This window comes from Anabas testudineus, chromosome 22 (genome assembly GCF_900324465.2).
Source record: "Anabas testudineus chromosome 22, fAnaTes1.2, whole genome shotgun sequence".
Lineage (NCBI taxonomy): Eukaryota > Metazoa > Chordata > Actinopteri > Anabantiformes > Anabantidae > Anabas > Anabas testudineus.
This window is the reverse complement of record NC_046630.1, coordinates 8,233,582-8,259,748: the sequence shown is the minus strand read 5'-3', so window position 1 is coordinate 8,259,748 and position 26,167 is coordinate 8,233,582. Positions and strand designations below refer to the sequence as shown.

The 26,167-nt window shown below is 40.2% G+C and overlaps 1 protein-coding gene and 1 long non-coding RNA gene across 2 annotated transcripts in view; both read left to right on the top strand.

Moving 5' to 3' along the window:
• aqr (aquarius intron-binding spliceosomal factor) overlaps window positions 1-17,539 on the top strand; it is a 41,862-nt gene extending 24,323 nt beyond the window's left edge. Inside the window, exons 27-36 of the mRNA XM_026339307.1 lie at window positions 152-361; window positions 2,785-2,922; window positions 3,030-3,101; window positions 4,107-4,294; window positions 4,386-4,557; window positions 7,899-8,069; window positions 12,131-12,216; window positions 15,494-15,668; window positions 16,836-16,946; window positions 17,107-17,539. Coding sequence (XP_026195092.1) covers window positions 152-361; window positions 2,785-2,922; window positions 3,030-3,101; window positions 4,107-4,294; window positions 4,386-4,557; window positions 7,899-8,069; window positions 12,131-12,216; window positions 15,494-15,668; window positions 16,836-16,946; window positions 17,107-17,373 — 1,590 coding nt within the window. The 3' untranslated portion in view covers window positions 17,374-17,539. The remainder of the gene's footprint in view (window positions 1-151; window positions 362-2,784; window positions 2,923-3,029; window positions 3,102-4,106; window positions 4,295-4,385; window positions 4,558-7,898; window positions 8,070-12,130; window positions 12,217-15,493; window positions 15,669-16,835; window positions 16,947-17,106) is intronic.
• A 1,028-nt stretch (window positions 17,540-18,567) lies between these two features.
• Window positions 18,568-20,547, top strand: LOC113147835. Its single transcript, XR_003297402.1, has 2 exons — window positions 18,568-18,822; window positions 19,919-20,547. It is a non-coding gene; the product is annotated as an uncharacterized LOC113147835 (long non-coding RNA).
• The last annotated feature ends 5,620 nt before the right edge of the window (window positions 20,548-26,167 follow it).

The following is a 26,167-nucleotide window of genomic DNA, read 5'->3' as shown; positions in this document are numbered from 1 at the left end:
GTTAATTTGTGTATAATGTGTTTTTAAGCTATTAAATAATTGTAGAGGAAATACCAGGCATGTATATGGCTCAACCTTTTATGTATTTAAAAAGTGCTAGAAAATCTATCCAGAAGATGCTGTATGACTGATTTCTCCCTTCCCGTTACAGGTGATATCTCGATGGGAAGAGTACATGAGCAAGATCAAGCCTAAACAAGGCAAGACAGTAGCGGTGGAGGCTGTAGCAACACACTTCCCCTTCCACAAGTACTTCTCCAATGCTCCCCAACCTGTGTTTAAGGGACAGTCTTATGAAGAGGACATGGACATTGCAGAGGGCTGTTACCGCCACATCAAGAAAATTTTCACCCAGCTGGAGGTAAGAAGGTCACGCTAACACACAAACGCAACAAGATGTGTGTCCTCCTATACTAGTGAGGACACTCATTGACATAATGCATTCCTTGTATACTTCAATCTTGCAATCATGCAATCTTGTGTATGAGCAGTGGGACAGTATCAAACAAACTCAGCAACATCTTTGACTCACCACAATAGCATTAAGTGTTACCTACATCTACATATCTGCCATTTATATTATTGGTGCAGTGTTCTCTGCTGTTAAAGGCTACAAACATGGCTTCTGTGAAGGCTGAAGTTCACAAGGAAGAAATCCTGTTGTCAGTGAGGGATCATTAGGCTTTAGTCTTCCCCTAGGCTAACCTTTTAAATCCTCCAAACATACACAAACTATGCAAACTTGGCAAACTTGTTGGCACACAGCGAGTATATTAATGGCATTACCCAAACCTAACCTTATTTCTCAAACCAAACTTTAACCCTCAAATAGCCCTTTGAAGATCTAAAATTGTGGACACCAGCCAAAATATCCACATAATCAAACACCAAACTAAAATTTGCACACAGCAGACTATTCACCAGCTGTGTATCCAGGTGATGTACATTCTCTCATGCACAACTAGCGACTTTTCTGGTCACCACACTAACAAGTTGTTGTAAGTGAATGGTGACTGTTACACTGTCTCTTTATACATGTCTGCTTATAAGTAGCTCTTCTGATTTTTGCATTTCTAAGTTTTAGTCATCATCTGTCTCTTTGCTTTACTCAATACAGTATAAGATACTTTGTGCATATATTGTGCAACTGTGGTTATTTTATTTATTCTTTTATTTTTTAGTTTGGACTATATCAGCAGCATGGCAAAATAATAAAGGACATTTCTACTAATCTTTTTTACTGTCACTCTTTTTCACACTCTTTCCCACTCTTTACCACTCACAAACACGCAGTTGAAGATGTGTTATCATTCCTTCTCAGCCCATCAAGCATTTCTGTAGGGATAACAATAACATTTCCGATTTATGGAACGCCAAGAAGGTCTCAGAAAAGCAATAAAGAAGTTATTGGCTGGAAGTATTATCCCAATATGTGTGGTGACCTTGATTTATCTTGCTGGCCTGTGTATCACTGCATCACAGCACCTCTCCCTCCTCCCTCAGCCTCACCCATGCTGCAGTGAAAACTGTACACCCATTAATAGGTATAGCTGTCTGTGGTGCAGGGAAGGGTGAGCAATATCTTGCTGAATTTGCTTATTTGTTTTTTAAAATGTAAAAGCTGTGTAGAATAAGCTGTCATTGGTAGAATATATTGCTAGACAGACACATACACAGACAGGGACGCATTGTGCCTCTTGGGTTTCTCATCCATAGACCTTTCCTGTTTCTTTCTCTGCAGCCCTACCACAACTTTGCAGCTGTTTACTTCTTTGTTTTGTCTTGTTTATTCTCACTGTCTGATTCCTTACCGTCCTGATTTCACCCATGAATCACCCTGGAGCCATGGAGGTTAAAAATAGATCTCATCAATATTGCATGTTTTGATTGGTTTTATATTATTTCTGAAATAGTAACACATCAAATATTTATACCCCAGTGCTGTCCGAGTGTACTTCTCCCTCCCTGTCTCCCTCCCCTAACCCTACAGTGTGCCAACCTGAAAATAGCATGCCTGTTTACCCATATTCTCACCTCTGTGTGCACACAGCATGTTTTTCTTACTGCCATTATTTCAACAATGAATTGATTTATATTTATAGTAAAACTGATCCCAAATTTCCTGGTTGGTATGTGTATCATAGCAAATGAGGAGACTAGAGCTGTTTTTACAAATACAATTTGGATTGTGTGTGCAGAATCAGGTCCAGAGATTGTGCAAAGTTGTGCATTCACACATGCAGCACAAAGCAGGAGAAAGTCCAGGTGACGTGCATTCTCACACTGGGAAATAGTCTGTTGGGGTGTGGTGGGGGAGTATTCGCTGTGTAGAGTGTGCAGGAGGAGTTTACAGCCCATCGTAGTAGAGCCTGTTACATCATTAGAAAGGATGCATTATGTTTATAACTCCAGGTATATATCTCCTATACTTTCTGGTGTTGTGCTGAGCAGACTGACTAAAAGGGAACGCCCATTCTCATCCTCTGGACGTTCACCTGCTGTTTCACACGAGCTCACATAAACATTATGCAGACTTTCTGTACTGTACAGGGAGCTTGCAGGATAAAGCCTGGGTATTTTCCAAGCTGACTGACTCAGGTGCTTGCATTCACACATGCAGCCCACCTGCATGAAGTGTGGAGAAAACACAACTTCAATCACTGATTAAGATGTTGCACTTTATGTTGATTTGTTTGTTTCTTTGTAAACTGAATCACACCTGTTTTATAAAACCTCTCTGTACACAGTGGTGGTACTAACTTTCTCTCTTGTCTTCCCTTGAAGGAATTTAGGGCCTTTGAGCTGCTGAGAAGTGGATTGGACCGCTCAAAGTATCTTCTGGTGAAGGAAGCTAAAATCATTGCTATGACCTGCACGCATGCTGCACTCAAACGTCATGACCTGGTGGAGCTGGGATTTAAGGTGGCAGATTGTTCAGTTGACACATACTTCACAACCTGGTTAAGTGTGTATTTACTGCAGTTAGTATTTGTAAGTATTTGTGCTAATTTGCTGATTGTCTTCATTAGTATGACAACATCCTGATGGAGGAAGCTGCCCAGATCCTGGAGATTGAGACCTTCATCCCTCTATTGTTACAGGTAACCCTCTGCTAAATAAGCCTTAAAACTTTAGCTTATTATGGATAAGCATTATGATCTGAAATATCAGGTGTTAATCTCACCCTACTAAAAAAAAAAATGTCATATTTATAAATTTACTGCTTGTCTGAAGAACGGCTGCAAGTTCCCACATCTAGAATAGTTTAATCATTAGCTCAGGACACAGTCTTCTTTACTACCTAAGGCTTGACTGATGAGCTCCTAACATAGTAAGTGGTGCTTGTCTTTGGTGGTTGCACCTAATTGCTGAGATAGTGCTAATGTCTGTTTACATACTAACAAGCACATCAGTCCATCTAACAACCCAAGCCAGAGCTCCTCTTTATCACTCGTTTTATTGAGACACAGTCAGACCCTTTTGTCAGGTGTACGTCACAGTAAAACATTTATTCCTCCTCCTTTCCTTCCCTTGCATTGTCCAGCCATTCAATCTTACCAGTGATTAAATTAGCTCTTGACTTACAAGGCTTGGTACATTAGATTTGTCTGAGGTCAAGACCCAAATAAACCACATCTAATTAGCCAAACCTGGCAGTATGATGTAGACATCGTAAAAACAGGCTATACTGGCCCTTTGTGTTTCACTTCTATCCCGGACTTTATTCCCTGCTCAGTATCTGATTTTACATACACTGTCCTATCATCCAATGTTGTCAAGTCATTAGACAAAAACAATATTGGATAAAGGTGGACAACATGAGGTAGCTGTAGTGTGCTGAGATTGCACATGTAGACAAAGGTTACGTTAGATTTTAGAGATTTGATTTAAATTAATACAGAAAGTCATGGAATTTATTATGGTAGTTTTTTCCAAAGGAAACATACTGATCTGTTCAACTATACTGTGCAGATTGGAAAAGATAATGTTGATGTTTGATACTCATAAAAACAGTGCACAGCCACTCACATTTTAGTTCCATCTGTTTTCTGTGTTATTCTTAACAAGTCTTCTTACTTATCTTTTCTGCCTTTCCCTCACTACAGAACCCAGAGGATGGCTACAGCAGGCTAAAGCGTTGGATTATGATTGGAGACCACCATCAGTTGCCCCCTGTTATCAAGAACATGGCCTTTCAGAAATACTCCAACATGGAGCAGAGTCTCTTCACCCGATTTGTGCGTCTAGGAGTGCCCACCATAGATCTGGATGCTCAGGGCCGTGCACGTGCAAGGTAGGTCCCTGTAGCAGAACATACAGTAATGTACAGGTAAAAGACATATATAACAATAGTGTGACTCGCTGTGTTTCTAACTGTCCTGCAGCCTGTGTAACCTGTACAACTGGCGCTACAAACACCTGGGGAACCTGCCTCATGTTCAGCAACTGCCTGAGTTCCAGGTCCCCAACCCTGGCCTAACCTTTGACTTCCAGCTAATCAATGTGGAGGACTTCAATGGAGTGGGAGAATCTGAACCCAATCCCTATTTTTACCAGGTTAGTGGTACACACCAGAGTACACCAATACACATTTAGCACAATGACCACTTTTACTGAGGAAGTTGTTAGTGCAAAACTAAATTGTACTTTAGAAATCCTTAATGAATGAATCATTTCCATAAGACTTTTGTGGTGAAAGGAAAACAAAACTAGAATTGCCTACAGTTTAAACCCTCACAGACATACTTCATTGTGCAGAACTGTGAACACTCACACAGTATACAACACCAGTTTTTAGTGGATCTGTGGCACATACGTATTGTGAAAACTGCAGAAAAATGTGGCCCTTTTCAAGCACAATTTACACAGACACTCGTACAAACTCTGTTACATCAGCTCATTAATTTTTAAAATGCAGTGTTTCAGCTACAAGTTCATGTAACATATCCATAACCCTGCTTAGTCTGCAGCTAACACTGGCTTTCCAGCACCGACCAGTGAGTTTGCCCTTCACACCAGGAGCGAGATTGTGTTTCATCATGACATTGCTGAGACACTAAAGACTGTGTGTGGGTGGGAATGTTAGGGGTGTGGAAATAATGTTTACTTTGGCACCAAATCAGCACAGGAAGCTAAAATGTTATTGTCTAATATTCAACAACAATATAATCTAAATGTTACAGCCATTTTCATTAACAAGGTTATTTAACACATTGCCAGGACTCGACAGAGCTTGTAGTTGTCAAAAATGTAATTTGTCTCATTATTAAATTAGGTGCCAAATAGAAAATAAATGAGGCACGGCTTTGTTTATAAGCTACACGGCTAATGAACTGTGAATAGTGCTTCTTAAATGTTTAGTGCAACATGCAGATGTCACTGAAACGTCTCGTTGTTGTAAATCCAGACCATGCGCTCTTCCCGAGGCACCAGGTCACGTGAACCTCAACTCCATTTGCTCTTTAAGAAAATTGCCAATATCCATCACTATCCTCCCACCTCCACCCACACACTCACACTTTCCTAGGAACCAGAGGGGATAAATGAGACACCGGAGAAGCAGTTGTATCCAGTGTGTGCTAAATGCCTGTCACAGCTGAACAAACACTGCACAAATGCTGTTTTACTCACAGGAACTCTTCACCTGTCATGTTCAAAAACACTTCAGTCCACAGTCTATTTCTGCTTCTTCAGCTCTATTGCTATTGCATTTTCCATATTGAGTTTCAGCCTGTTCCTAGTTACTTCCAAAGCTGTCAAATGGGTCATTAAGAATAAAATGCTTATCTAAATCCACATCTTCTGTTAGAAAGCGCTTTACTCAAATTCTAGATGTATCTTATTGTAAATTGGCTAGCCTCTCACCTTCTTTATTATCACTGTCTCTTCCACCCTCTCCGGTCTTCACATAACCCCAGGCCATTGGCTAAAGCTCCAGTGGGCTGGGTCTGACCTTGCTGTTATGGTTGCCAAGTTCTCTGCAGTGTTAGGGCATTAGATCACAAATATGTATTTATTCATACTAGGTAGTCAGAGCTGGAAATGCCAACCAGATGTCGACTTAGATACTATGCCTGGTGTGACTCTTGCGATCTGATTTTCTCTGCAGCCAAACCATAAAATGACCTCATTAATCTTTTTAATTTATTCAGATACATACCTAAAACTAGGCTTCACCTAAACAGTGTCAATCTTAAATATTATATATATAGCTTTGATTACAGCTTGCATTCGCTGTAGCATCGCTTCGATAAGCTTCTGCAATGTCAGAACATTTATTCCCTTCCAAAGTTGCATTTAATTTTTAAATCTTGACTCATCAGACCACATGAGCTTCTTTTACTGCTGCAGAGTCCAATCTTTACTCTTCCTAGCAAATCAAAGTGTTCTTTTCTAATTAGCCTCACCGACAAGTGTTTTTTTTTTTTTTTTTTAAGGCTACAGCTGTTTAGTCCCAATCCCTTGAGGTCCCTTCGCATTGTGTGTGTGGAAATGTTCTTACTGTCACTATTAAACATAGCCATGAGTTCTGCTGTTTTCCTACGATTTGATTTCACCAAACATTAAGTGATGCATTGGACAGTTTTTAACAGTTTCTTTGCTTAATTCATGCCAATTATTTAATTCTTCTGAAACAGTTTAACATCTTTTCCATGACCACAGGATGTGTCTTTAGAAATGGTTATTTAAGAAATGAGAAGCTACTCACTGCATCAGTTAGGGTTAAATAACTTGCTGAAAAATAATTATCCAATGTGAGGCTCTTACATATTTTCTTAGTTCAATCCAGATAGTGATTTTGTTTTTGAACAGGCAGTGTATTGATAGATAAATTGTGTGGCTATTAAAGATATTAAATTGTGCTATTAGATAACAGGGAAGGAAGACCAAACCACCACAGTTTTTGATGTCAGGACTCCAGTGCAGCTGGATGTGCGACTGTTGATAAAGCTGCACATACATCATGATCATCAAAGATGTGAGCCTGTAGTCCAGGCTTAATTGAAACTGGATGAATAATTCATGCTGTTGGCTTTCTTTTTTTTTCTTATTTGGGTCACTTCTGAAGGGCAGAGTATAGCCTTGGAGCCAGAATGCACATGGTATTAAGAATTTGTTAATTGTAAAGTAGATGAATGATGTATGCAGTGTTGGCCTTTATATTTACTCCCACTTGGAAGAAGAAACTAAGTGGGGAACAAATACTCTGTAGTCTCAGATTTGGAAATAAAGACAGACAGAGAAAATCCTTACAGTAAAATGAGTATGTTTATTCACTTACAGCTCTTTTTAATCTGTAGTTGTTATAATGCTATTGGTTGTAGAGTATAACAACATGGTGCCACAAAACTGAGAAATAAAACTTTTTGATGATGCAGCCTTTCAGGACACTTCAAAAGCACACTAAGCCGTTCCCCACTTAATGAATATCAAACACATGGTAGAAACATACCACACTTATCTCCATTGCTTCAGTGTAGGAAATTCTACAAAGGGACATTTTGTCCCAGCCTGGCTACTTGTGGTGCTGAGATCTGTCTGTGGCAATTAATTCCAGCCCAAATCAGATGACTACTCATGCATGAATGAGTGGGCTTTTATCTCGCTGGAAAGTTAAAGACTTGACAGGCGAGAAAAAGCTTGAGCAAGATGTTGGAGTAAAGCAAGGTGTCATAGACAGCAGACAGCCCAGGGTGTGTTGACAGGAAGAGAGACCCATGTATCTCTATAATTCAGTTTAGTGCTTTGATTCATTGAAAAACACACCGATAGGCAACAGATTTTTAGGTCACTTTCCCAAGCATAACATTTGTCCTTATCTCATTACTTATGTTCAGTATTGTATAGTTAAAATTATAATAATCTTACAAATTTTTTTTATCTCCTTTCCTGTGAAGAACTTGGCGGAAGCAGAGTATGCTGTAGCATTGTTCATGTACATGCGTTTGCTGGGTTACCCTGCTGACCGCATTAGCATCCTTACAACCTACAATGGACAAAAGCACCTGATCAGAGACGTCATCAATCAGCGCTGTGCTGGGAATCCTTTCTTTGGACAGCCTAACAAGGTAAGGACCTAACTCACAAGGAAAAGAACACACATTAATTAAGGCAAAGGTAACATTAGCATCTTTGCAAGCTGAAATGTGCATCATCTTGTGGCAAAAGTCAATCATGGCATTTGATTATGCAATGTTCAGTAAACTGGTGAGTGAATGTAATATCAGCTGTGTCACATTAGGACACAGCTTTCTCCGCATATTGCAAGCACAGTATTTGGCAGTCTTACAAGTTTTCAGTTCTGTTCTGTGTAATCTCAAATCTTTTTCTGTTTTCTACGAAAGGGTACTTAAGATACCTGCAATGGCACTTAAAGGACATGTACACATATTACAATTTCATATATCATCAGTAGCATTCTAACACAGAAACAAACCTTATTGCACATGCATGAACAACACCTTTGTGTGACTCTTTAATATCACATGAGGGCGACACATTTTTTCACTCCTATCAGGACAGAATCCACAGCCCCAGCAGGCATGTTTTCACCTTGTATTTATGCACAAGACTATTTTAGACTAGTTAAGTGAGAACATACATATGAAGTTTCCTCACACCTTTAGATGTCAGCTGCAGTTTATGCGTCAATCACTTATCCTCTGTTGCTCTGAAAAAAAACTATTTATGCTTTTTATTGTCACAGACACATGAGCTTTTTAAGTGGATGCGTACATTTTAACTACAAATTATCCCTGCAGTTTACATACCAGCCAGGTGCGCACTTCTGTAAATCAAATCCACTGATGTGTGGATTGAGTGGGTGTAAACTCTGCTACGTATATCCCTGAAGGATACTGTTGGGTTACCTTCATCCAGCCCACGTTATTCCCCTGAACTCTTTGTCTCTCCTCTTCATTTCCTTCTTTTACACTGTGTTAAGTCAGCAGCCCACTGGCACAGTTTCCCATCCCTGTTCTATTTGTACTGCTAAATACCTTTACCCGCTAGCTTCAGGTTATGCTCTTCTTTCTCTTTTTTCCCTAAGCACATACTCTCACCTGTGTTTGGTCTCTGTTCTTTAAGCCTTTGACACACTTAACAATGTCATACACTATTTCAGAATCCCCCAGAGAAAATTAAATTGCATAACAAAATGTATTTTTAATTGCGTCATGTGTCTCCAATAATTTTGGGACATTTTCACTAGGGGTTTAGCGGTTCATGACACGGGGGAATGAAGTGTGTTGGGTTTTGGTAGTGGGATGAATTTATGGCTGATTTAGATTTTTCATGGGATTTGTTGACAGTAGTAAAGCACAGGTTATCACTAAAGTTGATCTTTAATGTATGAAAATACAAACAAAAAAGCACAAAAGTGTTTCAAAAGCAGGAAGTAGATTCCTCTAAGATATTTTAAATGTTACTAAATTGTACTTAAAATCATTTGGTGTATTCTACTGCCTAAGGCTTTGAGGAGTGTTGTTTCTAGTTTGTTCTGTGCAGCTCTACCTTGTTGCTTTGTCTTCAAGTAGATTTCCCGTTCTGAAAACTAGCCAAAAAATGTGCTTGGTCATGTTAAATGTCTTGCAAAGTTAAGAAATAAAGTGTCATTCTGCATGCTCGTGGCCTTAGTCAGTATGCATGCCCAGTAATAAAGTGACAGGGGTGACAGGCTGTTAGGTTTGCTGAGAAGAAAGACAGCTAGAGAGGGAGAGAGATGGAAAAGAGAAAGGAGGTCTTGTGGGAAAATGCTGAGCAGCTGAAAGGTCATGGCGCTGAGCATTGGGTCCACTGTGTGTCTGACAATGTGTCACAATGGCTAAAACCAAGCAAATGTCAGCAGCCAGCACACTTTACTGTGATGACTTTAATTAGACAGAAAAGGAAAAGACGGCCAGTTAGCACCAGCCAGTACTCAAATAAACACACTAGCCTAAGCTGTCTGCAAAATCCCAAACACAACAGTTTGCATGGATTTTAATGACGTTTGGATTTTGGTTGCCAAAATCTGGAGCCCAAAACCATTTGAGATTCTTTTTTTGGTGCAGGATTTTAAGCTCTAGCGTAGTACCCATACAGTTCACAACCCAAACTAAAGTTAACCTGGTGTTTAAATAAACATTAACTGTCACTGAGCGACAAATTAGAAATTAAATTGTCCATCAAGTTCACCTTTTGTAGGCCTCCCTTCATTAATTCATATGGTTGCAAATGTATACACTCTTTTCTCCTCCCTCATAAATCTCTCAAACACAAAAAGCCTTTCCTGTGTAACCAGCAGTACAATGTGCATGTACATCTTTTTTTCCCATCTCTCAGGGCACATGTGGATATATCCTTGAGAGTCTTAAAAAAAAAAAAAAAAAAAAAAACAGACAAAGACAGAGAAGACAAATACACAATTGAACATCAGCTGATGGAAAGTGTGCCATCATATTCATGAAAATACTTTTAGAAGAGCTTCTTTTAGTAACAACATTTATGTGTTTGCTTCTTTCTCCTGCTTCTATCCTCAGACATGACCTCTGTAATTCACTCCCAGGAAGATTTCTCATAAATAACTAAACACCATGCAAAATGCCCTGCCTTGGGGAGATTCTCCTTCTGGGCTTCATGACACTGTCTGTGGGCTAAGAATAACTCTTTTTTTTTCTTCTTCTTCTTCTTCTTCTTTTTTCTTTTTTTAAATCCCTCCCAGGTTGAACTGTGTTGATTGAAACCATGCAGTTAAAGCCCATTAAGTCCACCGTTATCATGTATTTCAACAAAGGGTCTCCTGGAGTGTTTTGCCACAATTGTGTGGACATGTGCATGCATGCCTACCATGCTGTTTTGACTTGAACATACAGGATAATGTTCAGTTTGAACATGCGGCCCTAGATGCCTCATGGTACCAACATATTTTTGCCTCTGGTGCTGCACCTGGTCTGTGTAGTGGCAGGGAGACCTAAATAAATATTGGTTTACTAACTCGTTAGCTCCATTGCACATTTTTTTAAACATATCCCCTTTCTGTTTTGTTAGGGGTTTGGCAAAGTGAGCTCCAGGATCATTTTAATTTACATGGTTCATTGGTTGGTTTCTGTTGTCCTGGGCCTCTGTGGCTTCTCGATGGTGGCTGATGTCCTATTGATCCACTCCAGAGTACAGCTCTATAAAGGAAAAGTCAACCTCCTTCTGCTAGGCTTTGGATTTCTCCGCATGTAGTCTATATAACTATATTTCTGACCCTCCTTCCTCAAAGCACTGTGACTTGTGTGTAGATAAGATAAGAATAACGGTTGCATGCCTATTTCATATTTAATCATTGTCATTTTCAATCCAATACAGTTTATTTAATAGTGACAAATGACAACAAAGGTACCCATGAGCCTCTTCTCTGTGTGCATTACAACAGAGGGCAATAGGAGAATTAGCAATTCAGAATGTTTGTTAAATGCAGATGTTTTAGTTCACTGATTGGATGCTTTTTAAACAAATGCATCTCGGGAGTTAACGTCTCCTCCTACGATTTTATGTGTACAAAAAGCGCAAGTGTAATATGTTTTTTAAGGTGTAACATCAGCGACAAAGTTAAACATAGCTCTGTTTTTCATCTGCGCAAATAAATGTGCTACTCAGCAAGACAGCTTGCTAAGGTATAAAAGCAGATTGACTGACACTGACAAGTTTTCTTTTGCTTTGGAAAAAGCCACTTCTCCTCCATTCTGTCCCTGAACTAATCTGTGATCCAGTGACACAGCATGGCCCCCTTTACCTTGGCCTTGAATCTCATGGGCCCAGGTAAGAGGCTATTGGCGTCAAATGCCCTCTAAGCTGTATTGGGCCCGCTGGCTGCCCATGTGGCCCACAGTGATAACAGCAAGAACAAGAATATTCAGGCACCGTCGCTCTTCTTTTGTGCCTAAATTTAAAAAAAAAAGAAAGAATGACTTGAAGATGAAAAACTGACCTGATTATGTTTCTAAACATTTCAGCTAAAGCCCTGCACCGACCTAAAACTAATTTACTTTGCAAAACGCAGCCACTGCCATAGCTTAGTTAGCATGTCTTTGATCTTTATATGTATATTTGCAGACATTTTTGTGGGGGGATTTTGTTCAATAATGATTCTGTGTCCTTGCAGGTGACTACAGTGGACAGGTTTCAGGGTCAGCAGAACGACTACATCATCCTGTCGCTGGTCCGCACCAAAGCTGTGGGACATCTGAGGTAATTGCTTCAGTGCATGCCAAGCAGACAAACTTGCCTGATTCAAAACTGACACCTTCACCAGATCTACTACAAATGTACGTGTACTAGGAACTATGCTTATAATAGACAACCACCAGGGAAACAAGAAAGAAGAAATATCTCTCTTAAGACTACTGAGTTCTCTTTTTGTGAAGACTGCTAAAGGAAAAGAGCTTAATTTGAGGCAGGGAGTATAGAGGGTCCTTCAGGACAGGAGCATGCCTTTGGAGTGACTGCACTTTGTCCTGGTTAAGATAAGCTATTGTGTTCTGATGATTGGGCTGAGAATATCAAACAAAGAGCACTGCTCTGATCAAAGGCAAACATATACTGCAACAGATATTAACAGACATGATGGTTAACCAAACTGCAGCAGTGGGTCTATGCCATTTTATTTTGTGTCTCATTGCTTTCCACTCAAAAATCCTATTTGGCTTCTTTTTCTTTCCTTTTTTTATTTCACTGAATTGATTTGTAGTGAAATGGCCTTTCACTTCTCGGTTGCTATTAGAGCCTGACGAGCTCTTACTTGCTCATTTTATATGCAGCATGTTTTAATACCAGACAACTGAGGCTGAATTCTTCTACAGTACTTAAGTGTCTCATACTGGTCTCTGTCTGTGATGTACAGTAGCTGTTAGAATTGCACTGCTTACAGCTGTGCTGCCAGGGCATTCATCCACCCTCACAGTGGACAGCTTGCAAATTAGAACTCCAGTGCAAGTAATAAGTCATTCCTTCTGTAGATAAATGCGTGCCTCCCATCTACACACTATGCTTGATCATGGCCATTTTTAGCTGTCGTAGAAAACGTTTAAAAACTCTATTTTGTTCTTTTCTCATTTCACAGATAAAGCAATAAGATAGGAATGAGACGTGCAGCGGGCCATAGAAAGTGGTAGTTTATCTTGTTGGCAGTGTCTGCACTCCTCCCAGTATCATTCATTTGATCTTGTCTTACACTGGATATTACACCCTGGCTTGTTCACATTCTCAGCCCACACCATGTGGGCTGGTTGTCAAATGCATCCCCGTAACAATGTGTGCTACAGTTATGGTTATTCAGTGAAGGGGGATAGAATTGTACTGTAGTTTCTATTCTCCTGGATAAGAACTTTTATCAGGGACATTAAACCTCATAATCTTAACTCAAATATGTTCTATTTGATTCAAAGATCATAAAACGGCAGAATCTACAATCAAACCTCCACCTAACCCAAGAGCCTCTTTAGGCTAGTTCTGTCCAGTTCTGCCATGTTCAGAGAGAAGCTGATCTTCTTGTCTTCTCTCAATCATATGATATCTATATGCATCTGGATAGTAGTAAGATAAGAGGTCATCCTGAATGACCTCTTATGCCCCTGTCATCCTGGCTCCCCTTTGCCTTAGCACTTGTGTTGTACCTCATCAGTCTGTAGCTGCCTAGCTGGAATTTGAACCCGTCTCCCACATGGAAGGTAGTGATCTTACCACTACATTAATCAGCCGCAATCATAATGCAAGAGACTTGTATCCAAAATCAATAACATGTACTTCTATACCAAGACATTTTTTGATTAATTTTTAGAACATAATATTTAAGATGAACTTATCCTTATGTCGTAATATATTCTTTTTACTCTAATATGGAAACAAATAAAGGGTATGATGGAAAAAATACAGAATTATAACAAATATACTTTTTCTCAAGCTTAAAGTTTTGATTAGATTTGTTGTATAGCATAGAACAAGCACACTTCCACTTGAATAACAATGCAGTTAAAATAGCTTTAATCATTTAGCTTGAACCTAATATTCATTCATATCTTGGTGTCCCTGGTGATTCTGAATGGTCAGCTGAGTGCAGGGAACAGCAGGGATTTATGGGAAATGTTTGTATTGTCCACATACTGGTATCACTGGTGTACCACTGACCTTTACCTCACAATCCTCATCCTGTTCCTGAACTCTCCTCTTCCTACATCCCTCCTCGTGGCAATCTGCTGCTGTGACAACCACAGAGGAAGCAGCTGACCATATGACAAGCTGACCCTTGCTTTGACAGGAGAAGCATTTCTGCTGATGCACACAGGCACACTCACATGTAGGGGCACACTCTTTGACAGGGAAGCACAGATCCAGACACGTTCTGACATGAACACACACACACACACACACACACACACACACACACACACACACACACACACAGTATTCGTCCACTTTGCCCTGCCATGTCATTGCACAGCCCAGGTGGGTGTCTCTCTGCACTGCCATGTCCACAGGCTATCATGCTTCATGATTGGCTCATCTCTTCTTGAGCTTTGTGGTCATTGGTTGAAGGCTGTTGTAATTTGTCTCTGTGGAAATATTTTGCTTCCAAGTTTCATTTTGTACCATGCACACTCTTCTGCTTGAAATAATAATGTTCACATCATTCTATAGGTTGCACACTAAAGCTTTCAGTAAGCCTGTTTTTGGTCTACATAATCATGGAACACATGCATATTGCAAGGGTTAATCCTCTTAATCTCACGAAGTCCTCAGGTACACTCCATATCCTCCATTTCTGGCTGCATTTGTGTGTATGTACTTTGTGTATTGTGTATTTATATGTGAATCTTTAAAGACAAGACATGCTTGTGGGCCAATTTCCTCTACAAGCCAAAGACTGTTTTCAGTATCACCGGAGCTGCTTGAGTAAGCCAAACACTTCTTCCCCCTCAAACGCTCTAGCTTTTTCCATGCTCTATAAGCCAAGATGCTTTTGTCTCAGTGTAGATTTATAGGCAAGCTAAATAGTCCAATTTTCGCTGCTTCATTAGGTAGCACACACAAACAACTGGAACACACAATTTACAGGGATTTATTACATGCCAAAATAGGCTTAGGTGTATCGCGCACCTGAAACGGTCGTTAAGAAGCTGTTTAAGTTTTTGAATAGTTTTGTCACACAACTGATTGGAGCTTAACCTATGTGTTTCTCTAATTTCTAATTTAATGGCAAGACAAAGATCATCCCACTCCTGTACTCTCACCTCTCCGCGTCTGTATCTCTACCTCTTGCCTCTCATTCCTGTATTTCTTCCTCAGCTTCTATTATTTGTCCTCACCTGTAGTTGCTTATGCTTGACTAAACCTTTTTTCTTCTGCACCACACTCACTTTTCTTCATCTCTTTTTAGAGATGTCTAGACCCTATTTTCTTCTCTGTGTGCAATTTCACACTTTTTTTCTCTAACCAATTTTCTATTTTTTTTTTTTTTATCATTCCACAGGGACGTGAGGCGTCTGGTGGTGGCCATGTCAAGAGCCAGACTGGGTCTGTACATCTTTGCCCGTGTGTCACTGTTCCAGAACTGCTTCGAGCTGACTCCTGCCTTCAACCAACTCACTGCCAGACCTCTGCAGCTGCACATCAGACCTCATGAGTACTACAACCAGGAACAGCCTGTACGTTGACACACATGCATGCACATGCCAGTTTCTTGAAGCATATAATCTTCTACTCCGTTGAATTTGGGTAGTTAGGACTTCATAATTACTCAAATTCAGTGGAATAGAAGATTTGCTGATAAGAACCAAGGTTGCTTGCCTACATGCTCCCCACCAGTGCCTTGGTCCATGAAACTATTTCCATCTGCAGCATCTCATCACATCATTACTGCCCCAGCCCTCTGTTTATTCTGTCACTATATTCTAAATGGCATCTTCATTGCTCTTTGCCCTTAGTCGTCCCCAGCTTTATCCATAGGCAGCACTCTGTTACCAACATTTTATGGGGGACAGCATGGGAAACACAGGCTTGGATATAATTAACCCCCGAAGGTCAGAAAGCAAAACCACTCTCCCAAATCCTGCCAGGCCAGCATGAGACAACTGTTGTCTGGTCACTCTGTCTCACTGACTGGCGTGTGCAGCAACAGGGGTGTCTAAAATACCCCATAGCCTGTGACACTTTCTGTGACTCTAGAGTGTTCATCCCCATGAGGGACAGCTCTTTTGGGCACACACATGCGGCCCCTGCTTAGCTTGTCTATCTGGAGTCCGTAAACCCCTGCTGCTTACACGCAAATGCAGATTAAAAGTCAGATATTGTTTAACATCACTTAACCAGACTCAACAATGAGCTACATAACAGCTCTGATTAATGCTCCATATGGTTAAATACAGCACATATTTACAGCAAGTACAGGGCATATGGTAAAACATGATCTCTGATCAGACTCACACCTCAATACATTTACTAATAGTTTAACAGCAATAAAGCCATACACAGTTAGGTTTTACAGCCGTCAGTCCATTGACTTTGACATGATGCCCAAAGGGCCACTGTGAGCATTACCCCTGTACCTTAGAGCCTAATAGATTAAATACTCTGCTTGCTGCACTCATCAGTTTAGGGTGTCAGACTCTGTCTGCATGTTAATACTTCCAACTCATCATCCTCAACTCTTTCTGATAGTACGTGAGCTGCAATCACTAGAGGCCGAAAGTGAGAGAATTGCTTTCTAGTAACAAGCAGGTCGTGGCAGGCGATGCTTTATTACCATTCCTTTCACGTAAAGTCATGGTTTCAAAACATTTCTCTTACTGATATTCTTTGTTTCTTTCCGTTAGAGAGATGCTTCTGGACAGCCAGACCAAATCGTAAAGAATATGCCTGAGATGGCCAACCTGGTGTATAATATGTACATGCACATGATGCAGACCTCCCAGATGTATAGACAGGTAAGAATGTGCATTTTATTTATGAAAGAGAAGAAGTCTTGTTAAATTAAGCATTAAAGCTGCATGAAAGCATCTAGATCTGATAATTTCTAAAACGTACAGGCTGAAACATTATTTAATTCCAGATTTTGAATATTTTCCTTTTCTTTTGGCCCCCCAGCAGCAACAGCAGAAACTGGCTCTACCTCCACAACAAACCAAGAAAGAAGGTGTGGTGGAGAAAGAGCCAGCTGGTTCTGGGGAAGAGCAGGAACAAACCCCCATGGAGCAGGAAAACCCAGAAGGAGAGGCAAGCTCAGTGCCAAAGTCGGAGGAAACCAGCGAGAAAGAAGACAGTGAAAATACAGTGGACCATTCTAAGATGCCAGAGCATCCCGGCAGAGACAGCGACAGTGAGGAAGACAGCGGGGAGGAGCAAGAGCAATAGAGCATCGTCATAAGGAGACTATGACCAGTTTTGGAGGACTGTCCCTTAAGAAAGGATTAGTGTGGAGTCAGTAATTCCACTTTTTTTTCTGAAAGGAAATCATTGTGATGTTTCATTCTTTTTCTAATCGATTTTGTAACAATAAATACTTTTGTATTAAAACACACTGTGCTGCTTGTGAGATGTTTAAAGATAAACCTAGATGTACAGATCTGATGTACCCATTAGAGCATTTAATACTCAAATCTATATCTCTCTCACCCACACAAAATAGAGTGTATAATCAGCATGTTTAAGAGTTTTCTAATTCTTTCTGTCTTTATACATCCCTCCATTCGTCTGCAACACTGCAGCTAAGCTGCATTTGTAGGTCAGTTGCTTCACCCAAGGGCCAGTGTGCATGCTGAGGGATTTCATCTTGCCCTCTGGATGTACACAGTCGCTCAACCAGCAAGCCCCACATCCTCTGCCATTCATAACATTTTGTGAAGTACTAACAGCGCAGTGCTCTGCGGTAAAGTTCACATCAGCTGGATCAGTGTTCGGGTTGAAAGTTTGCAACCAAATGCTGGTAAATAACATTAGGTTCCAATTCAAAAGTTGACAATTTAAATAGAAATCTACTTAAAAAAGAAGCAGTTAACAGTCCACAGCCCTGTAGGCAAAAACACAGACTGGAATTTCATTCATCATGCACCAGAAGTTGGTGGTTGTTACATCATACCTCAGGCAGACTGAGCAAACAGGTCAGCTGCACAGCTGCTCTTGCCAGGGCCAGTTTAAAAAGCTGATGGAGAAGCATCTGCTGATGGATGTGGAGAGACATTTTCTGCGTTCGGTCAAGTGTGGACCCACGGTACTTCTATTACTCTTTCATCTCATAGCAGAGCACTGTGGGTTGAGGGTTGGCATGTTTTGTAGGAGCAGGCTACTGTATGCTTTAAGGTTATCTGAGGAAACATGGAAGGAGAGGTTAGATAGGGAAGAATGTCTCTGTCAGCTGAGACTGCACCTACGAGCCCACAACACTGACCAATATAATGTAACACATGTTCAAACATTTCATATAAAGTTGAAGATTTAACTGTTTGAGTCAGCATTTCCTGAATATAACCGGAACAGAAATTGCGCTGTCATAAATGTATTATCCTCTAAAAACCCATGACAACAAGCATGCTTTTTTCTAAAGAGTCACATGAATGTCTGCATTGTGTAACATCCTGCCCCTGTTAAACATTCCTCTGCGTCTCGTCTCAGCTGACATTTTAACAATTCAGTTGCCTGTGGTACCTTGTTGTAGTAAATTTGTGCTAACTGGTGGGACGTGGCTACTGCTTACACACACACCATCTCTGGAAGTCTCAAACGGGATCTGGGTGACTGGACGGAATAGCTGCAACGAGAAGGAAATCGGGAGCTCTCTTAATCCAGGACTTTACTCAGCTGAAGGTGAACATGTCTTTTATACTGACACGACAGGTATTCATTGGGTTAATAGTTAATTTGCACCCTTCTCACCTCTAACCTTTGCTATGTCCTCATATATATAACAGGGACTAACAGCATGTAGTAAAACTTGCAATGACTGTTTTGTGTGAACTAAGTTATTGCTAAATTGAAATATAATTTATTCTCCAACTTAAGTTTTGTTTTCAAAATCTTTCATAAAAAATAACATTGGTTAATTCCTGATTTAAACCTGCTTGTGATAATTTACCATTACAGAAGTAGCCTAAGAAATGTGAGGTGTAAAATTATTGCTGTTTAGGGGCTCGTCCCTTTTTTCTTTTTAATGTGAGGGCGTTTCCTAAAAGCACGGGATCCACCATGGGACACCCTCCTTCTGAATGCATCATTTATTTCCGAACCCTACATGACATTAGTGTCAAAACAGGAAATGACACATCACATGTTGTTAGTCTTCAGTTTGACATCACACAGCAGTTTCTCACTCCGACAACCATCAGATCTACATTCTCAATTTCTAGGCCTCGTCTGAGGGCAGATTCTTCTAGTGGATTTGGACACTCCACATATTGCCTAGCCTATTACTGCATTTATTGGAGAAATGAATGTACACTGTATTAAAAGTCTCATAACATAAACAACTATTTGAAAGTTTGACGGCCCTTAGTAAAGTTTTGGTTTTCTATGTAAACAGACATAGTTTCAGTTGGGCTAACATTGAGCTTTAGATGCTGTTAATAATAATTTACCACAACATATCAGTGGGTGACCTGGTCAGGTGATTATTGCTCGGGGGCAAGCTTATCATGCTTAGTAAAGGCTACTGTCTAATCCTGATAAGTACATCGAGATCATCAACAAGTTTCAATCAGATCATCTCGTGAACACACACACACACACACACACACACACACACACACACACACACACACACACACACACACACACACACACACACTGTCATTTACAATTAAAAGTCTAAAGTGCTCTTTTGCCAGACCTCCTCCCTAATGTGCAGTTATAATTGTATGCCTACTTGTAAAATAGCAGCCATTCTGAACTCGTCTCTTTCTCCCAGACTAGGATGGGCACTTGTGGGTCATGTTTCTGGTGCATCATCTGGCTGGTGGTGCTGCTGTTCATTGGCTGGCCCCTCGGCATCACTTTAGGCGGTCTATACGGCCTCATCAGCCCCCTCACCACCTGCCTCGGCATGGACCAGCTCTCTGATCTACTCCTGCAGGGGGCCAACCTGGGCCGAACCTGTGCCAACAACATGAGGCACAGCAAGCCCTTGTGTTGAGATGCGTTCTGAATGACCAGAACCAGACAGCACAGAGGTCAATGGCAATATACGCGCTTTACCTTTAAGGAGAACTGTTAATGTCTGTTTTATGGGAGTCTGAGAGATGATTGCCACTCAGTACAGTGGGAAACTTTACAGCAATATAACAAAAATGTCCAGATGGTCTGGAAAATGGATTCTATTTGTTCTGTTAACATGTAATTAACCATGGATTTTAAATTTGTATGGGTTTGTTGGGAAGGAAATAGGCTTTGTGTTCATGGTCTATGTTTACTGTTTAATTCATGATGACACTGCATGGAGAAGATAAGAATGAAAATGGCAGTTTAACTATGGAAATGCTTAGACTTGTAAATGACTGTATGGAAACTTATAATGCGATTAAAACTGCTTTGAACTTGCCCTCTGCGTTTGTTGACTGATTTATTGTATACGGCATTCGGCAGAAAATCCGTGTTGTGAAATTTTAAGGTGAAGGTAAACAAAATTTGTTTGTGTGCTCATGCCTATTTCGGGGCCACAGGGGGTTGGAGCTTATCCCAGCATGAATTAGATACAACTCAGGGAGGCAGTTTTGAGATAGGGCTGCCAGGTCAAGTCAACCCAGGTGGATACACAATCACTGACATGGACAATTTAAAGCAGCATTAATTGATTTTTTGACCACCTGGAGGCAGTGGAATAAGTGTTTTGGCCACTTGATAACATCAGTTCTTCGGTTTTGCTTAAAACAAGCGTGTTTGGACGAAAACTGGGAGAAATTCAGCTCTTTGGCAGGTGTATACCTGCACTGCTCTTTGAACCTCACTAGCATTTGATCCATTGCTGATATAAAAACAATTTCATATCACAGGTAACAAGTCGCCATCTCACGTCTTTAGACAATGACAAAAATGTCACACAGACATAAGGAAACCTAAACTCATATACCCTAAAGATTTTTCTTTTAGACTAAATAAGAACTGACTTAAAACTGTAAGATTTTGGCTTTTTCAAAGTTACTTGTCTTTCACTTACTGTTTGTATTAGTGAGGTTCTTATAAAGTCATTCGATGTGGCTATCGGCTAAACAAGTGTCCTTGTTATCAACATTTTGTTTGAGCTTCTAGTTTTAAGATTTAGGTCTTTTTTTTCCTTCTAGACTTCTAGACTGGAACCTTTGAAAGCAAACATCTTCCACAGGGATTGAAAAGTTTTGACAAAAAAAAGCTCTGAAGTAGTCTGATCCAGTGGCACTGGATCACACTACTGCTGAACTGCTGGATGGTTGCACTGAAGTTTTGACATTGTGGGTTTGCACCTCAGTGAATTATTGAGTTTTGAAAGCTAACACCCAGTGGAAAGTGTGAAAAGTTCTCTTTGCTCTCAGTGTGAAGGGAAACTGTGTCTGTGTATTAAAGGGTACATATTATGCTTTTCATCTTCAGAGATTTTTACTTTGGACCACAAACTAATTAATTGCACAGTGGCTGGAAATTATAATACATCACAAGACAAGATCAACTAAGTCACAGAATGGATTTTTTAGGATATAGTTGTTTCCCTCCTTGTGTCCAGTCTTGCTGTTATTCTGTTTCCTTAATCTTTTATTCCTTAATTACACTGTTGCATATTCTTATGTCCTACATGTTCTTTTTTTGTATATGTTAAACCAGCTGATAGAAAACTTTTAATTTGACCTTAAGTCAAGTTCACTTCATTCTCTTCTACCACACAGTGTCTCAAAGGGACGTGAGGTTAACTTAATACCATTTCTTCAAGGCAAGCTCTTAGTTTCAACTGCCGTGACTCAACCCAGTGTGCTCAGAGCTATCATGACAAACAGGGGGGGGGATGCTTGACCACACATTTTACAGGGATATCATGGTAAATTGCAGTTTTCATCTGGCACATACTAATTTAGTGACCTTAAGTCACCTTCCATTGCATTGCTGCTATCGGGGTCAGTTTGGTTTGTTTCAGCAGAGCCTTGTTGAGTTTTGAGGCCACGGGCAATGTTGCTCACAGGAGCTGATCTTTTATGAAAAAATGTACCATGAAAGCTGTTTTTTTTTTTTGCTGTTGCTCTTGCTGTTGCTTTTCTGCTTTTTAATAAAACATCTCATGCACTATCTGGTGTGATAGTAAGGAAATAATAATAAATCAAGTAGCAATATGGAGCCAGAGGTTAACTGGAACAATCCTCACTGAAAAGGCTAAAAGTCTTTTATGACTCAGCACAAGAAGAATGTATTATTTCCATTTTCTGCTACTTTATACTTTTACTTAACTTCTTTTTAAAAAAATCCTTTAACATACATTTAAAAGATTTTAACTCACCAACAATTTTCCCGACAGGCGATTTCAGATGGTTGTACAAGTGAATTCTGTTAACAAATCATCTATGCAATTCACATTTTAACATGTGAAGAAACATTTTTCTAATTCTAGTGCATGACCTGCCAAACATTTCTCTCATTCCACAAGTTCGCCGAAAACTTCACAGTAGAGTTCAACACAAAGGCGTCCTGCCGCTGAAAGGACCAGCTGAAGTACCTTTCCCACTTTTAACTTGGAACTGACTTTTGAAGCTCGCGGTGAGAAGACCAGTAAAACATGAAACAGAATTACTGTTCAGTAGAATAGAGGAGACGGGGTCATGCAATAGAGCAGCTGAATGACACAAGTGAACTATTTACTCTGAGCGGAATATGAAATATTTTAAGCAAACTTTACCGATGCTGTAGAGACATTTTGGAGCTCAGAGCAAATTTAGCTTCACAACAGCACTCTTTAGATTTAAACATGTACATTGCAATGAAAGCAACACGGTGGAATTATTAATACTAGAGCTGCAAAGGCTGAATTTGAATATATGCCAGACTATCAGAGAGCGAAAGCCTGTTTAGTTGAACTTCTTCAAGAGGAGGTTTCTGGGTAATTTGCCTAAAAACTCCCCCGCTTTCCTATCGCATTTTGATTGGCACAGTACATTCTCAGCTACAACCAAAATAGCACAGCATTCAATACTTAGGACCCCTATAAAGACTTACCAAAATGCTCTTGTTAAGCAGCCGTACCTACAAATCTGGGTAGCTGTCTGTTTTGTAGCTTATTCAAATTTTGATTCATGAATATTTCATTTTAAATCCAAAGCGCTTTTCAACCTCATTTTCTACCAATCACGGCTGACGAATGCACACGATGACAAAAACCTCAGCCGTTCTTTTAAATGCAGGTTATAATCTGAGATTCCCCTAAAATAATGAAATGGCCAATACCCATATGTGTTCTGCAATATTTATGTGTCATACGAGACCCAGTTATTTAGCTTTTTTTGTCTGCCCAGTTCTGCTCCCAAACATCCTGAGGATAGCAGCCACTCGCAAAAAAAAAAAAAAAACACTATGTACAACAAACCCACCAGATTTTAATACAACTTCCTCTGTTTTTCCTCCCAGAAGTCTTGGCAGAGGATACAGCAGGCGCCTCGAAGCCAAGCTGACAGTGCTGTACTGAGAGGCTACAAACGAGTGGAAGAGTCACATTGGCAAATTTTTCAGTGTGGTCTGGGACTGTGGAAAAACCTGCTCCTACTGGCTGCAAGACCTGGGAGGCAGAGGGAGGGAGGGAGAGGATAAGTATAGTCCTCCCCCATTCAATTAACCACATACTGCTCTGTAATTTCACCCTCATACATACAAGGTGAAGTGGGAACACTGTTTAATGGCTGTGCGAGGTAATGTCAGTTTGCCAGCGCCCAAAGTGGGACACGACACTTCTACAGTCCGCAAGAGGAGAGCTTTTACTGGTTTCTAGTTTCCTAATGAGGGACTATAGGGAGGTTTTGTTTATTGAGTGTTGGGAGATTGGATGATTTAATAGTTTCAGTTACAGTTTAATAAGATGAATGCCGGTCTGGACCAGAAAGCACTGAGGATGCTGAGGCCATGTCCAAATATAGTCACAGCTGATTTCAATCAGAACTATCTGATCAAAGAATGAACCCAGCAGACATGTTATACTCAGCTGTTTTTCTTAGTTATAGTTTTCACTTGAAAAGATATATATAAGATGATGTGTTTCAGATTTTATTCGGATGATTAGTTCTTCAACTTAGTGATTTATTAAGCAAAAAAAAGTCAAATGTTCTCAAATGTGAGATTTTGTGGTTTGTGCGCTTTCTTATTTGATTAAGTGCACTTGAGCATCAAGGTTATTGCATTTTGTTCTAATTAATTTCATCATGTTGCAGTTACATAATAAACATAAACAAGCTTTTGTTTTTTTTTCGCTCTCTTTTCCAGAATCAACTTATTCTCCTTTCAGTGTAGACCCTAAATGTGTTGCCTGTGAGCTCATTATGTAACAGGAGTTCAGAGAGTGTAAAAAGTGTGTGTTTCAGGAAAGTTTGACTTAACATCCAAAGTATCCGTGATAATTAATGAGCAAATGGTTGAAAACTGCAGCCAGAACAAGTGTTATCCCTCTCTGTTCTTTGAGGTACCCTGCAGAAGACTAACACGAGCCAACAGCCTGTCACTCAGCATTCAGTGAAGGAGCCAGCAACAAGACACCCAATTTTCACTGAGCAATATGCTACATGTCTTCTTTCTGCTGTGAACTTTGAATGCCCCTTGACGCTTATCACAGACAAATGCACCATGTTGAAAAGAACAAACTGCTTTCAAACCATTTGTATTGAGCTGTATATATATGCTCTGGTCACTTTATTAGAAACACATGTAAAATCTAATGTAATCCCATTCAGCAGCCCTGCCATAAATTCTACTATATGTTTATTACTGGAGTGATTATATTAAGAGGTGTTTGTAATGTTTTGGCTCCCTTATTCCTGCAAACAGGGTGACCAGAACAGGCAAATGACTTCTGCTTGCTTCTTTAAAAGGGTTTGTAAAGTTGATGATGTGAAATTCTCATAGTAAATCAATATATTTTTTTTATTCCCCAGACAGTTTTGTCCTTATTATCTCATCTCTAGTGCTGAGTAATGAGGCTGATCTCCTGAGGGGTCGTGAGTAGGACGAGAACGATCGTGCCACAATGATTTAATCTCAGCAGCTACAGCTAAAGTGAAAGTCACACTACAAGACTGTTTGAGCAGCCTCCAAGTGTCTCTGTGTCTAATCCAGGCACTGGCACGAGCTTTTCACACCTGTGGGTGCTCCAAGTATGAGCACACGAAATATTACACTGATACAATACCATCACATATCTAGGCTTTCACCTAACAGTCAACATAACGGGAAAAGGGACAAGAACATTTTTTCATTTTGGCGCAAGGGCAAACTCGTGTTGAAAGTAGTTGTCCACCTTTCCCTCCTCATCCTAACAGCGCTGCTCTCCAACGACAGACTCGGCTGAGCTCTGGTCATAAAATGTTATTATTTTTATTTGAATAGTGGGGCATAGGGATGCTTAAAGCAGACCACAGCCTACCATTCATTACATAAGACCAAAACAAAGAGTCACACAGTGAAGGGTTATGGCTCGGGGTCGGGTGACAGCAGCATATGATTCATGGCTTGCTGTGCCCTTTTGTCTTGTCCTCCTTGTGGTGGGACCATCCACTGCTCTTAGCCAATGTTATTTTACAGCCTTCAGAGCTTGCTCTCTGTCTGTCTCGCGTAAACCGGCAATGTCACTTCCTATGTCTTGTTCTTTCCTCAGTGCAAAGAGTAAAGAAAGAATATGTCACATGTCACAACAAGAGACGTTCCTTTTTCCTCATTGTTTTGATGTTGGGAACAATAAATAGGATCAACATTGGCTTTGATTTATCTGTATAGGTTTCTGACATGCAGGAATATATTACTTTGACTTATTACATAAAACAGGTAATTGTTAGACCAGCAGCTGGTGGTTGAAGTAGTAGTGTGTTTCCTGAGAGAGGATGAGAAATATGCCAAAGAGAATCAAATCAAAGCGCTGCCATAACCTTTGTTATTTTACCAAGGCCAAAGTATTTCTCTCATCTTCTGACTGCAGTTTTTCCCACTAATAATACTTTACTATACTTTT